The sequence below is a fragment of the Poromitra crassiceps genome, assembly GCF_964638095.1.
Source record: "Poromitra crassiceps genome assembly, chromosome: 9".
Lineage (NCBI taxonomy): Eukaryota > Metazoa > Chordata > Actinopteri > Beryciformes > Melamphaidae > Poromitra > Poromitra crassiceps.
In genome coordinates, this window is record NC_139630.1 from 52823748 (window position 1) to 52837216 (window position 13469).

Sequence of the window (13469 nt, forward strand, 5' to 3'; positions counted from 1 at the left end):
TAAAAGAAAAAAACGTAAAATTTTGCTTAGTTTCCACAATATGGTTGTTGTTTTACATCCCTGCACTACACCACTTCAATCAAGATTTGCAGTACGCCCAGAAAAGATGTGAATCCACGAAATTTAGAGTGTTCTCCCGTTGAGTTACTGTTTAGAGAGGCTGATTATAGGGGCCCGCGCTACCGCAGCTGACCACTGCGAGGCGCATTCTGTTTCCAAAAATGGCCGGAGTGTCCTCTCTTTCCTTCCATGCTCTTTGTGTTAACTACCCAGTTCTTCTTCTATTTATTCGAAAACGCATCACTTCCTGTGTGCCAGATGATTTTTTCCATAGACATATATAAGGCTAGATGGCTTACCCGCGCTGCCGGTCAATGGAGAGCGACGTCGTCGCATGGTGGCCATCTTGCTACGGCACCACAGCTTTATATATATCTATGGGTTAAAAAAACGCTAACATTTTATTATTATTTTTGGCTCCAAATTACACCAAACTTAAACTGAAGCATCATCATCATGAGATGAATTCACGCACCTAGTTTCATGCAGTTTCATCCATTTTGCTAGGAGCTATGAGCATCTGTTGTTGGGTTAGTATTATCACATCAGATGATCATAACTCCTAGGGAAATGGATGAAACTGCATGAAACTTTGTGCCTGAATCCCTCTCATGGCATAGATGCTTCGGTATAATTTTGGTGTAATTTGGAGCCCATCAAAAATATAGTGTTTTTTGTGTTTTTTGTTTTGTTGTTGCCATATCTCGGGAACGGAATATGCTTGTAATAAACCAAACCGTTTGTAAATCCGTCAAGATTTCAGCAAGTTATGAGTATTTTTGTCTGTGCACCCTCCAACAGCTACCAGAGAACGTACCAGAAAGCCTGCCGTAGCAAGATGGCGGCGCTTCAACGACGCTGGTGACTCCGCCTTAAGCCATCTAGCCTTATATATGTCTATGATTTTTTCCCCTCCAGGAAACCCCTGGATACAGGATGAATCTATTGTTTCATAGCAATTGGTGCCATAGATACAGTACAGTAGCAAAACAGATATTTATCTATGTGAAAATGTCACACATTGTTACTTTAAACCGAGCTAATGAGGAGAACCAAGAGCCGTTAGCAAGAGCATGTTTTTTTTTAAAGTGATGCAGTAGTGAACAATGACTTGCTTGGCCAATAGCAGAACAGAGGAAGAGTGAGAAGAGACAGGGGAGAGAGAGAGGTAAAGACACAGAGAGAGAGTGTGAGTGAGTGAGTGAGTGAGTGAGTGAGTGTGTGTGTGTGTGTGTGTGTGTGTGTGTGTGTGTGTGTGTATGTGTGTGTGTGTGTGTGTGTGTGTGTGTGTGTGTGTGTGAGAAAGAGAGGGAGAGAGAGAGGGAGAGAGATGCTGACAACTAAACAGGCCAGCAACTACCAGTGTAATGTTCCTGCACTGCCTTACGAGCTGTACTAGGTGTATCTCTCTCTCTCTCTCTCTCTCTCTCTCTCTCAAACTCGCCCCTCTCCTCTGTTCTCTCCTTTTCCTCTCTCTCCTCTCTGTCCTTTGAACAGCAAAAATGAACAGAGGCAACGTTTCCCAGGAGAGCAGGGAGAAATCCATCTCTGACAGAACTCACCTTCTGTTATCCTATAGCCCAGAGAGGGAGGGGAGAGAGAGGGAGGGAGGTGAGAGAGCGAGAGAGAGGGGAGGAGAGAGAGAGAGGGGGGTGAGAGAGAGGGGGGGCAGGAGAGAGAGGGAGGGGAGAGAGAGGGAGGTGAGAGAGCGAGAGAGAGGGGAGGAGAGAGAGAGGGGGGGCAGGAGAGAAAGGGAGGGGAGAGAGAGGGAGGTGAGAGAGCGAGAGAGAGGGGAGGAGAGAGAGAGAGGGGGGTGAGAGAGAGGGGGGCAGGAGAGAGAGGGAGGGGAGAGAGAGGGAGGTGAGAGAGCGAGAGAGAGGGGAGGAGAGAGAGAGGGGGGGGCAGGAGAGAAAGGGAGGGGAGAGAGAGGGAGGTGAGAGAGCGAGAGAGAGGGGAGGAGAGAGAGAGAGGGGGGTGAGAGAGAGGGGGGCAGGAGAGAAAGGGAGGGGAGAGAGAGGGAGGTGAGAGAGCGAGAGAGAGGGGAGGAGAGAGAGAGAGGGGGGTGAGAGAGAGGGGGGGCAGGAGAGAGAGGGAGGGGAGAGAGAGGGAGGTGAGAGAGCGAGAGAGAGGGGAGGAGAGAGAGAGGGGGGGCAGGAGAGAAAGGGAGGGGAGAGAGAGGGAGGTGAGAGAGCGAGAGAGAGGGGAGGAGAGAGAGAGAGGGGGGTGAGAGAGAGGGGGGCAGGAGAGAGAGGGAGGGGAGAGAGAGGGAGGTGAGAGAGCGAGAGAGAGGGGAGGAGAGAGAGAGAGGGGAGGAGAGAGAGAGAGGGGAGAGGAGAGAGAATAGTAAAGGAACATTGCCAGATTATCCATATATGGCATTGGGCGAGTGCGCAGGGGCACCAGGCAATTGCGTTGCTAGGGGGGCACCAAACGATCTGCGGATGGCGGCGTCCGCGGCCAACGTTATTGTCTTTAAGAGGCTGTAGCAGTGTTAAAGCTAGGGTGAAGATCCTGGTATCATATGAAAATAGCATCCATTGGCACCTAGAAATGGGTACTGATTGAAAACCGGTGCTAAATTGGTACCGGTTGCTGATTGGTCGGTACCGGCATCAGGCGATTAAGTTTGACCTTGCTCAGCTGCATCCAGAGGTAAAAGCTCTCCCCAGATGGGCAGAGGGGGTGGAGCAACAATCGGGACAGGGAATTGGCAGTACAAAGTACAATTGTGGAGAAAATGGGAGAACAATCTGAAAAGAATCTTTTCACATCTTTTCATGCCATGTCTTTATTTTTTGCATGAAATTATGGAGAGTAGTATCGAAAGGAGTATCGATAAGTATCGGTATCGATAAGCAGTAGCTCTATCTGTATTGATACAATTCTAACAATACCCATCCCTACTGGTACCAACCATGTCATGCTAGTCAGGAAGGGGGCTAAATAACGCTAGGCTAAATTTTGCAGAGGGAAAAACTGCCATGGCCATTTTCAAATGGGTCCCTTGACATCTCCTCTCAAGATATGTGAAAGAGAATACAGACGAGTCTTCCCTTTACAGACACGCCCACTTTATGCTAATCGCATGCCGTTTTTGGCACAAACCATGCAGTTGTTTTTTTAATAGGTCTGCATACTGGGGTCCCTAAACAGTCTTGGAATTGCATAAATGGGTATGATTCAATTAGCCCAATTCTATTCATGTGTGATGATATTAGTCCCCATAGTAGCCATTTCATTGTAGTGAGACCTTTTTTTCTCTCTTTCAAAACTTGACCTCACTCTATAAAATGTATTTTCTTTTTTTGACATTGTGTCTTACATTGTGTCAGTAGTATGTGTGTTGAGGCTGTACTTGAGCAATAAGTTCATGTAAATCTGTGGTCTTTGTTGCCATAGTAAATTTAACTTTTCTACATGTAATAATAAGAGGGGGGCACTTCAAGTGTGGTCACCCAGGCCCCAGGCGCACCACACAGTGTTAATGCGGGCCTCGTCCCCGATTTTCGGGGACAGTCCCCGATTTCGGTGCTCTGTCCCCGGCTGGAGCTGTCCCCGAAAATGTCCCCGATTTTGGCCACAAAGTCAAATAATAATACTGGCAAGAAACTCAATAACAGAGCATTTGCGGCACCACAAAAGCCTGTCGTTGTGCGCACGTTGTGCAAAGTGCTGCCTGTGTCTGACAGAGTAGATCACAGAGTAGATGTTCTCCCTCTGCCCGTGGTTTTCCCAGGACCCAGCCGCCCGCAACTGAAGCCCCAGAGGTGGCGAACGAGAGGTGGCGTCTGCTTGCTGCTTTTGCTACCGTCCTTGTTTACCGGACCCCATTCAGCGCGTTATCCATCCCAGTTGTTTTGAATAATTAAGAGTACAGTAAAACTACCTGGTAAGTAAGTGCAGTAACTAACTCAAAACGTTTTGAAGTCAGTAACGTTTTTATGTACACCAAACTCCATTGAAAAGAATGTCAATTTTTAACATGATTGGCGATGGATCATTGTTATCTAGTCATTAGCCTACTGTTCCCTAAATTGGCCTTCAGCCATCAAAACTTTGATAGCCCCTGGTTTAAATTAACACAATAGGTCATATTTATCTCTAGATTACAATTTTAATCATTAAAATTGCCTTTTAGTATTAACATGATTTTTTTTATTATTTTGTCAGCATTTAATATTAAATTAGCAGTTAATATGGTCATGTGGCCATTGAATACTTGAAACTGGTGAGCGACACCCTAAACTCAAGGAAAGTGTTTACTGAGGTAATAAATCACTACTGTAATGTTTTTGTTTTGTGGAAATAAATTATCCACCAGTTGGTGAGGTCAAAGAGAGAACTTTTACTCTTACTTTTGCTCTCAAAGTGCACCAGATTGATACATTTCACTGTAAAATGTACACAATTTTCTAAAAGCCCCCCTAGCGGACCAGAAAATGTCCCTGACTCTCATTTGAGAAATCTGGTCACCTTAGTATAAGAAGACTAATGCTATGCCCCAAAGACAATCCTTTTGAATGAAAGAAACAGCAAGATTAGATGGGGAAAGAACTACGATGTGGCGGGACAAAGAAATGTTGAAATTGGGTGATTTGTTTTGTCATTCTGATCTTCCTTAAGTTAGCTCGATGTTCTTGTGTAGATGATCATGTTTGGACTGATTGTATGGTGATGATGGTGATGATGATGATGATGAAAGTTGAAATGGAAACACAGCATTATCCGTCACAGTCATGGTCTTGTGTTGTTCATGCACACACAGCAGATTTTCTGAACCAAAGAACAACACTATAAAGAAAAAGAAAGCCATACCTCTCATATGATTTGACCCCTTCTTGAGCGTGTGCCACACACACACACACACACACACACACACACACACACACACACACACACACACACACACACACACACACACCTGTGTGATGTTCTCTAAACCTGTGTGATGTTCTTTACACTGATATCAAGTTTTCATATGAAAGTGATACAGAAGCTGACCTTAAAGCCAGCCAGACCAGCATTGCCTCATCAGCATGCACACACAAACACACACACACACACACACACACACACACACACACACACACGCGCACACACACACACACACACACACACACACCTGTGTCTGTCTCCCGTCCGGAGGTGTTAACGGACGTGAAGGGAGTGTGACTTCCTGTTTACTGTCATGTGACCAAACGACCAAACACTAAAGCAGTGAAGTCCACCTGTTCAAACACGGTGCTGTCATCATTCCCAATGGATGGACAGATATAGATGGATGGATGACAGACACAACTTAAAGCAGCACCACTGTGACAAATGACAATGTAGATCTTTCTACACTTATTCAACATGTTTAATCATTCCTGCCAGTATGTTATGAATCTAGCAAAGGTTTAAGCCAGAAATGTCCGAAATCCAGAGGATCATCAAATGTCATTATTGGCCTATTTGTTGTATAACAGGTACAATATGAAGATATGTGTGGTTCACATGAAGACCAAGAGAGTAAAGAGTGTATTGTCTTGTTCAACACCAATACCAAGACAGTGGGAAAACATGGAATGACTCCCAAATGCTTTTTGTCGACAGAATATATCACAATAGAGAGATGGCATCTTGTGACTTTTTTTTACTCTTCATGTAAATACGCATTTGCAATGAACACATTTCAGGCAGAAATACTCAAACTCACCAGCTATTAATAAGAAGACCAAGACCGAGGTAAATGACCACATGCCCAAGACGAGCCTGTCTGGGATCCTGCGCCCTGTGCTACACTGCAGCCCTGCATCACAACATACTGTCGACCTGATCTGTCTCACAGCATCACAACATACTGTAGACCTGATCTGTCTCACAGCATCACAACATAGACCTACTGTAGTAGACCTGATCTGTCTCACAGCATCACAACATACTGTAGACCTGACCTGTCTCACAGCATCACAACATACTGTAGACCTGATCTGTCTCACAGCATACCAACATTACTGTAGACCTGATCTGTCTCACAGCATCACAACATACTCTAGACCTGATATGTCTCACAGCATCACAACATACTGTAGACCTGATCTGTCTCACAGCATCACAACATACTGTAGACCTGATCTGTCTCACAGCATCACAACATTACTGTAGACCTGATCTGTCTCACAGCATCACAACCTACTGTAGACCTGATCTGTCTCACAGCATCACAACATAGACCTACTGTAGTAGACCTGATCTGTCTCACAGCATCACAACATACTGTAGACCTGACCTGTCTCACAGCATCACAACATACTGTAGACCTGATCTGTCTCACAGCATCACAACATTACTGTAGACCTGATCTGTCTCACAGCATCACAACATACTCTAGACCTGATCTGTCTCACAGCATCACAACATACTGTAGACCTGATCTGTCTCACAGCATCACAACATTACTGTAGACCTGATCTGTCTCACAGCATCACAACATTACTGTAGACCTGATCTGTCTCACAGCATCACAACATACTCTAGACCTGATCTGTCTCACAGCATCACAACATACTGTAGACCTGATCTGTCTCACACCATCACAACATACTGTAGACCTGATCTGTCTCACAGCATCACAACATACTGTAGACCTGATCTGTCTCACAGCATCACAACATACTGTAGACCGGATCTGTCTCACAGCATCACAACATACTGTAGACCTGATCTGTCTCACAGCATCACAACATTACTGTAGACCTGATCTGTCTCACATCGCACCACTTGTAGATCAACCAAGTGCACCTGCTGACAACTGGCTAACAAGAGCTCAGCTGCCTTTGAAATGCAAACCAGCCCTCTCTCTCTCTGCCTCTCTCTTTCTCTCTCTCTCCCTCTCTCTCTCTGCCTCTCTCTCTTCCTCTCTGTCTGCCTCTCCCTCTCTCTCTCTCTGACAGGCTGCAGCTCTTTTCAAGCGGGGACCGAACCACAGCGCGACTACAGAGGAGGCAGTCTGCAAACAAGACGGCATCCATACAAACACCAAGCGAAGGCTAGATGGCTTCAAACAGACTAACCTGTGCTGACAGATACAGATAGGCTAGTGGAAGCAAGGTTTGGGGCTGTGTAAGATGATCATGCTAGCTTCTCATGCATGTGCAGTTTGAATAGTCTATTTGCCTGCAGTCAATGTAGGAGGGAGTAATATTTGCATGGCAATAATGAAAATATATTTGTGCCAGCAGTGAGAGACCGATGTCAGCGACAGTCAGACATTACCAATTTGAGATCTAAATTCAGCATCCTGGTGTGATTTGTCTTTGTTAGTCATCGGGACAGTCATCCCCCCCCCCCTCGTCGCATTATTGCCATAGATTGTCACGCTATTTATGACAATCAGACACATTGTAGCCTACATACACATATTGCATAAATGAATAACTGCATGTATGTCAGCACACACACACACACCATACATCTCCTTCTGACATGTTAACGAGTGCGTGCATGTGTGTATGCACACCTGCACTGTTACGCCTGACAGACATGTGTGTGTGTGTGTGTGTGTGTGTGTGTGTGTGTGTGTGTGTGTGTGTGCGTGTGCGTGTGTGTGTGTGTGTGTACTGTATGTAGGCTATGTGTGTGTGTGTGTGTGTGTGCAGTGCAGACCCTCCCACTGTAAGGAAGGGGGTCAGAGCGACAGGAGGTGATTGGCTGGTGAGGAAAGTCACAGCATCAGCACACCCTTTAACCCACTGCCCTTCTTTCCTCTGCTCCCCCCCCCCCCCCCACTCTGGCAGCACACACACACACACACACACACACACACACACGCATGCACTCAGTCACCCCATCTGTCTGTCTGTCTGTCTGTCTGTCTCTCTCTCTCTCTGTGTGGTTGCGGACGTGAGCGTGCACAAATAATTGGGTTGTCAATATCGTCTGCGTAAAGACCTTCTCGCGGAGGGTGGAACGGGTTGAAAAGGTCAGAAAATCACCATATAAGCGACGCGGGAATTAATTAGGCTACATAGGCTAGATGTTTCACACACAAAAATGGAGTAACGCTAACGGCAAGGCTCTTCCAATTGGCTTTTGATGTAGGCTAATGCCTTTTGCTCTCTGATGTAAAAGTGCCAGTGTCATTAATAATGTAGCCTATGTCACAGACAGGAACAATGAAAAGCCTGCGGTAGCAATTTTTCAATCTTAACAAATGACCCATTTTGGGGGGGGGGGGGTGATGGAGAAATTGACGTTAGCGACTTGACGCGTAAAAGGCGCAGCCGTGCGGTTTCTCGCTCCTCATTGAGCCGTTCCATCTTTGGCTCTGCCTCAGCGGTGGAGAGGAGAGGGAGACAACAGACAATAGAACATCTCGGAGGCAGACAGGGTCCGGTGGTTCCGTGGAGAACCACATTATGAACCAGCCAGTTTGGGAGGCTATAGCAAAAAACGCCACTGAATGTCCATGCTACAGAGGACAAAGAGAGACCGATCAGTAAGAGCATACAGGCTATAAGAGTAAGGGTCCTGGGGGAAATGCGGATTGTGCGTTACTGTGACGCCTTTGCAACGGCAAAAGGCTTCCAAGCATTTGAAATCACGAACGTTGGAGCCTGAGTTCAGCTGCAGTTCGGGTCGAATACGTCCATGGATGCAACTCAAGGGCATAGATAAAGTCGGTCAGGGAGAGTGGAAGGGGGGGGGGGGGGGGGGGCGGATCATGGGGGACAAAATGTTAGTCCAAAATGTTATCTTGTATGTTTTAACGATGCAATGGAGAGCGAAGAGCAAGAAGACAGAATTCATTTGAAAGCCATAGCCTCTAGAAAATAAAATACAATCAAAATACACCACACAATAAAATGGTCAGTGTCAGTTTCCTGAGTGTGTCTGTGGAAGACAGTTTGGTGATTTGCATCTAATAATCATTGACCAATGACCAGATAGGCCTATCTTGTCTGCCCCACTCAATCTGGAACCCATTTCATATATATACATATATATATATATACATATACATACATATATATATATATATATATATATATATATATATATATATATATATATATATATATATATATAAAATCTGTATATAAAATCAAAAATCTGTCTCGAGAGATTAGTCCCACACTTGACCCCCGAAATGCATCTAATGTGCAGGTTCAGGTTGGTTGGTTGGTTGTTGGTTGTGTTGGCAGAGGACATGCAGGGAGGGACGCATGGGGTTTAGTGAATGAACGCCTCGCTCCATGCTCCTCTCCACTCACCTCGCAGTCGTACAACTCGCTGAGCTGCTCAATGATCCACTCCTCCAGGACGAGTCTTTTCCGCAGCTCCTTCCTGTCGTACTTGACCGTCACTTTGCCCTGTTTCTTCTGCACCGGGTCGTCCCTGGTGATGGGGCCGGACCCCGCGCAGCCCACGCCGGACGCAGCCTGGAAGAAGACGCGGCCGCCGGCAGCGGGCAGCGGGGCACTGGTCTCGGTGCTGGCGGCTGACATTGCGGGATGCTGAGTGCTTGTAAAATGTGTGTGTGAATGAGTGGGACTGCGGGCTGACAGAGGGGGGGACTGCGGTGCTACACAGCGGACAGACAGGCGAATGGAGGAGCTTTTAACAGCTGCTATTTAAAGCGCACCGCCGGAGACAGCCGAGAGGGCGGAGCGTCCACACTGCAAAAGATGCGCATCTGAAACAAGATTTAAATATTATTTTTTTCTTGAAACAAGGGGAAAGCTCTGCCACCAGGGTGACACAAATTAAATTGTTGTTTCCAATTATGTTTCGCTGTTTTCAACAATTGTCAATAATGGAACAATAGGCAGATCACTCTACTACTACTATAGAGAGAGAGTGGCTATAATCACAAATCAAAATTCTAAAAACAAACTGATAAGAAGAGGAAGATTTCTTATTTATTTATTTATTTATTTATTTATTTTGTTTGTTTGTTTGTTTGTTTGTTTGTTTGTTTAATGACTTGTTAACATTTTTGCAGTGTAGAGCAAGCAAAGCTCGTGGGGAGCGACAGGAGGTCTTTCCTATGAAGTCTAGCCTCAGTCAGTGTGCCATGCTGCCATCTAGTGTTATCATTTGGTCATAACATGATAGGATCACATTGTATGAAGCTAGCTAGTTACTTTGCTGCATCAAGGCCCAAATACATTTCATTATGAATGTTATTATTATTTCAAAAAGAGGGACCAGACATCTCGGGACGAAAAACTGACTATAAACAGGTGGTTGATGTATGCCCCTGTTTTGTTGTTGTTGTTGTTGTTGTTTTTTTACTTCAAATATTACACGTGAAAATTATAGAGTTGTGTAGTAGCCTGAGTCATAGATTTCCAAAAATATATGTGGTATTTTAGATTGGAATGTGAATTTATTCACCAATTTGTTGTATTAGTAGCCTACCTAAAATTGTCATAGCCTATATGGTGTGACGTGAAATGTATTGTTTAAAATATGAAAATGGGGTAGCATATACTTTTCTTAAGTGACTAACTTCATCATAATTCCTTATCATTACTATGTTGAGATCCAGCATTTCCTCATGCAAATTCATGACGTATTAATTTTCTTAATCATCACGCAAAGTAAGACATTATGTCCTATACATTTTTCAATATATTTTAGATTAATTCTGACAAACCCTGTTATAAATCTAACAAAATGCTTGTGATGCTTGCTGACACTATTTAGGCTACCTAGCCTGGGTAAACCCAGCCTTCAACATAACGTCACAGGCTATGCCTTCGTGACTGATAGCACATGGAGGTCACGTGGAGGCTGGGTTTACCCAGGCTACTATTTACCACTGTGTTCCATTGAGATTTTTAGGATTTATCACCAAGAAAGCCTTTTTATTGTCACTTTTATTGTTAATCTTGACTGTCACAACATTATAATGTCACACCATGATGAACCAAACCAAACCACAATTTACAATGGAAAAACATGTGTTTTATGCATTTAACATTCAAATACGAGATGTAGCTAAGCATGGACTAAGTGTGACAAAAGGAGTAGGTAAGTATAAATTTCCCTGAGTGAAGTATATACATCTTTTTTCATGTGATCACAGACAGGAAAAAATAGTTAAATGGGACAAATAAACTTCGCTATTAGCTATAAAATGTGAGAATAAATTGTTATCTCAAATTAATAAGTATTCTGTGTGTAAGAAAATACAGTTCATATCATCTGGCATGACTAATAGATCATATGGAGTGATAAAAAAACTGCCACACCATATAATAGTGTAACACCATATGAGGTTTCATGCACCTTATAACATTGTGCCTATATGGTTAAATGATGGCATGCTAACAGCATACCCCCTGCAACATGGTAGCGTCTTTAAAAGTAATAATGACAAAAAAGTAATTTATCTTTAGCAGTTTTATGTAAAAAGCGTCACACCAAAAGACACGATGAAACGGAAGTGAAGTTGCCAAAAATATTTTATTTATTACATAAATGACAAGAGGCAACTCACCCCTTTTTCTAAAAAAAAATGTTCCCGGTGGCATGTTTTCAGCTAGGGAAGAAAGCTCCGATAAAGGGTGTGGTCGATGGAGTGTCACATAAAGTGGAGGCATGGAGGTTTGAGGAGTATGAAGGAGTTATAGAAAGCTTTAGAATGAAAAGGTTTGATGAAGTAAGCGAGGAAAAATATGAGACGAAATCTGTCATGCAACACTTTGATATGGAGTATTTACCGGATATGGTATTTTTGGATCATGTATCATACCCAGCAGTGAGGCAGTTTGTTCCTAAGCCACTTCAATGTAAAAACTGGAAGTTTGGTCTGTGTGTAGAAGTGAGGTTGTTGTATGTGGTAAATGTGGGGAGAAGGAACATAAGGTGTGCGACTTGGAAGGAGCGAGAGTGTCTTCATTGCAAATGGAATCATGCAGCATGGGAGGAGAAATTGTCCAAAGTGAGTAAAGGAGACAGATAGTACAGGGAGATCTAGGAGGAGACCTAGGCGTGAGGATGTGAGACAGGAAAATAGAGAGGTCAAATCAGCCAGGAAGTATGACAAATGTTTTTGTAAAGAGCAAGTGAAGTTTCTGGCCTTTTTGGCTATGGTAACTGTAGTGCTGGAGTGGAAAAGAAGTGGGGAAAAGTTGACACAATTGTGGATGCAGCAAGGACATTTCTGGGTGTTGTGCTGTGCATGGGGTTTCTGGAAATGACGTGCAAGTTGTTGAGAGAAGCTTTTTCTATCAAACAGCTGAGTAGAGTAGTAGAGAGTTGCAGTAGAATGGAAGTGGGTGGGTCTTTTATTTTATTTTTCGGTTCAGTTCAATTAAAATCCAATAGTTGGCGGTAATGCAATGCGTTGGATGCCAACTGCCGCTAAACATCAATGAAGAAGAAGAAGGAAGCGGAAGAGAACTAAATTGTCACGTTGCGCAAGATGGCGGCCAAGCAAGCTTGCAGATGTTTTTTTCCCCTTTCAAAGCTAGTTTACAACTTGAATTGACTAACATAAGTCTCTGTAGGCTATGTATGGGACGGGTGATACTCATACTACTATCACGGATATATAAACTGGAGCCGTTTACGTCTGAGGAAGAAGAATGGCCTTCTCCCTCATGGACTCAGAATGGTTTAGCTGAAGCTAACGTTAGCTCGAGCTAGTGGATTGAAGTTTGTCAGTAAATAGCCTAGCATGCAACACTCACCGTCACCGTCACCGTGTCCTGCATCGGACACCTCATTGCCTGTTTCGTCACGTCCGGGTCAGAGGTCTCTCGACGTGGTTTCCGGTACTTTAGTGGGCATTTCAGATGCTGGATCGCCGCTTTGTGAAAGTGGAACTAATGTATACATCTAGATGTGTCAATACCGTATGTGGAATTTCATATGAATATGTGCATGGTAACATGTCAAATTACTTTAGGAAAGTGACTTTGATGACAGAAAGCCATAAGACGTGCTTGGGCGACGAGAGTTACTGCTCTTTAAAGTTGCTAGCTAGCTAACGCTAGCTTTGTCTAAAACACAACGAGGCCAGCAGGTGGCAATAATGCAGCAAAATGGGACTCAGCGACCACTACAAGCCACTCTCTTTGTTGACTATTACTGGCTTGCTAACCACTGGTTTGCTAACCAGCAGAGCCGCAGAGTGAGCTGTAGGACAAGAGCAGCTTCCCGTTAAGACGCCAGCGGTAGCGTCCTTTCCCCGACTCTGGTAAATCAGACACAACTAAAATAAACTATTTCAACGGTATGTTGCTAGAAAGAAGTTCGACTTAACGTTTTCGCCGTTAAACTACATGGAAACATGACATGATCATTGTAGCAGTGTTTGAAGCACAATTTTAACAGAAGTTTTGTAAAAATATTGTCCGATGCAGGACACGCTTCCGTGTTAGTTGAGGAGGAAAAGTTGTTGTCACTGTGTGACA

The 13469-nt window shown here is 44.2% G+C and overlaps 1 protein-coding gene across 1 annotated transcript in view; it reads right to left on the bottom strand.

Annotated features, from left to right (window-relative positions):
• Positions 1-9562, bottom strand: part of ppp1r14c (protein phosphatase 1, regulatory (inhibitor) subunit 14C) — a 36945-nt gene extending 27383 nt beyond the window's left edge. Inside the window, exon 1 of the mRNA XM_083642722.1 lies at positions 9315-9562. Coding sequence (XP_083498848.1) covers positions 9315-9548 — 234 coding nt within the window. The 5' untranslated portion in view covers positions 9549-9562. The remainder of the gene's footprint in view (positions 1-9314) is intronic.
• Between the last annotated feature and the right edge of the window lie 3907 nt (positions 9563-13469).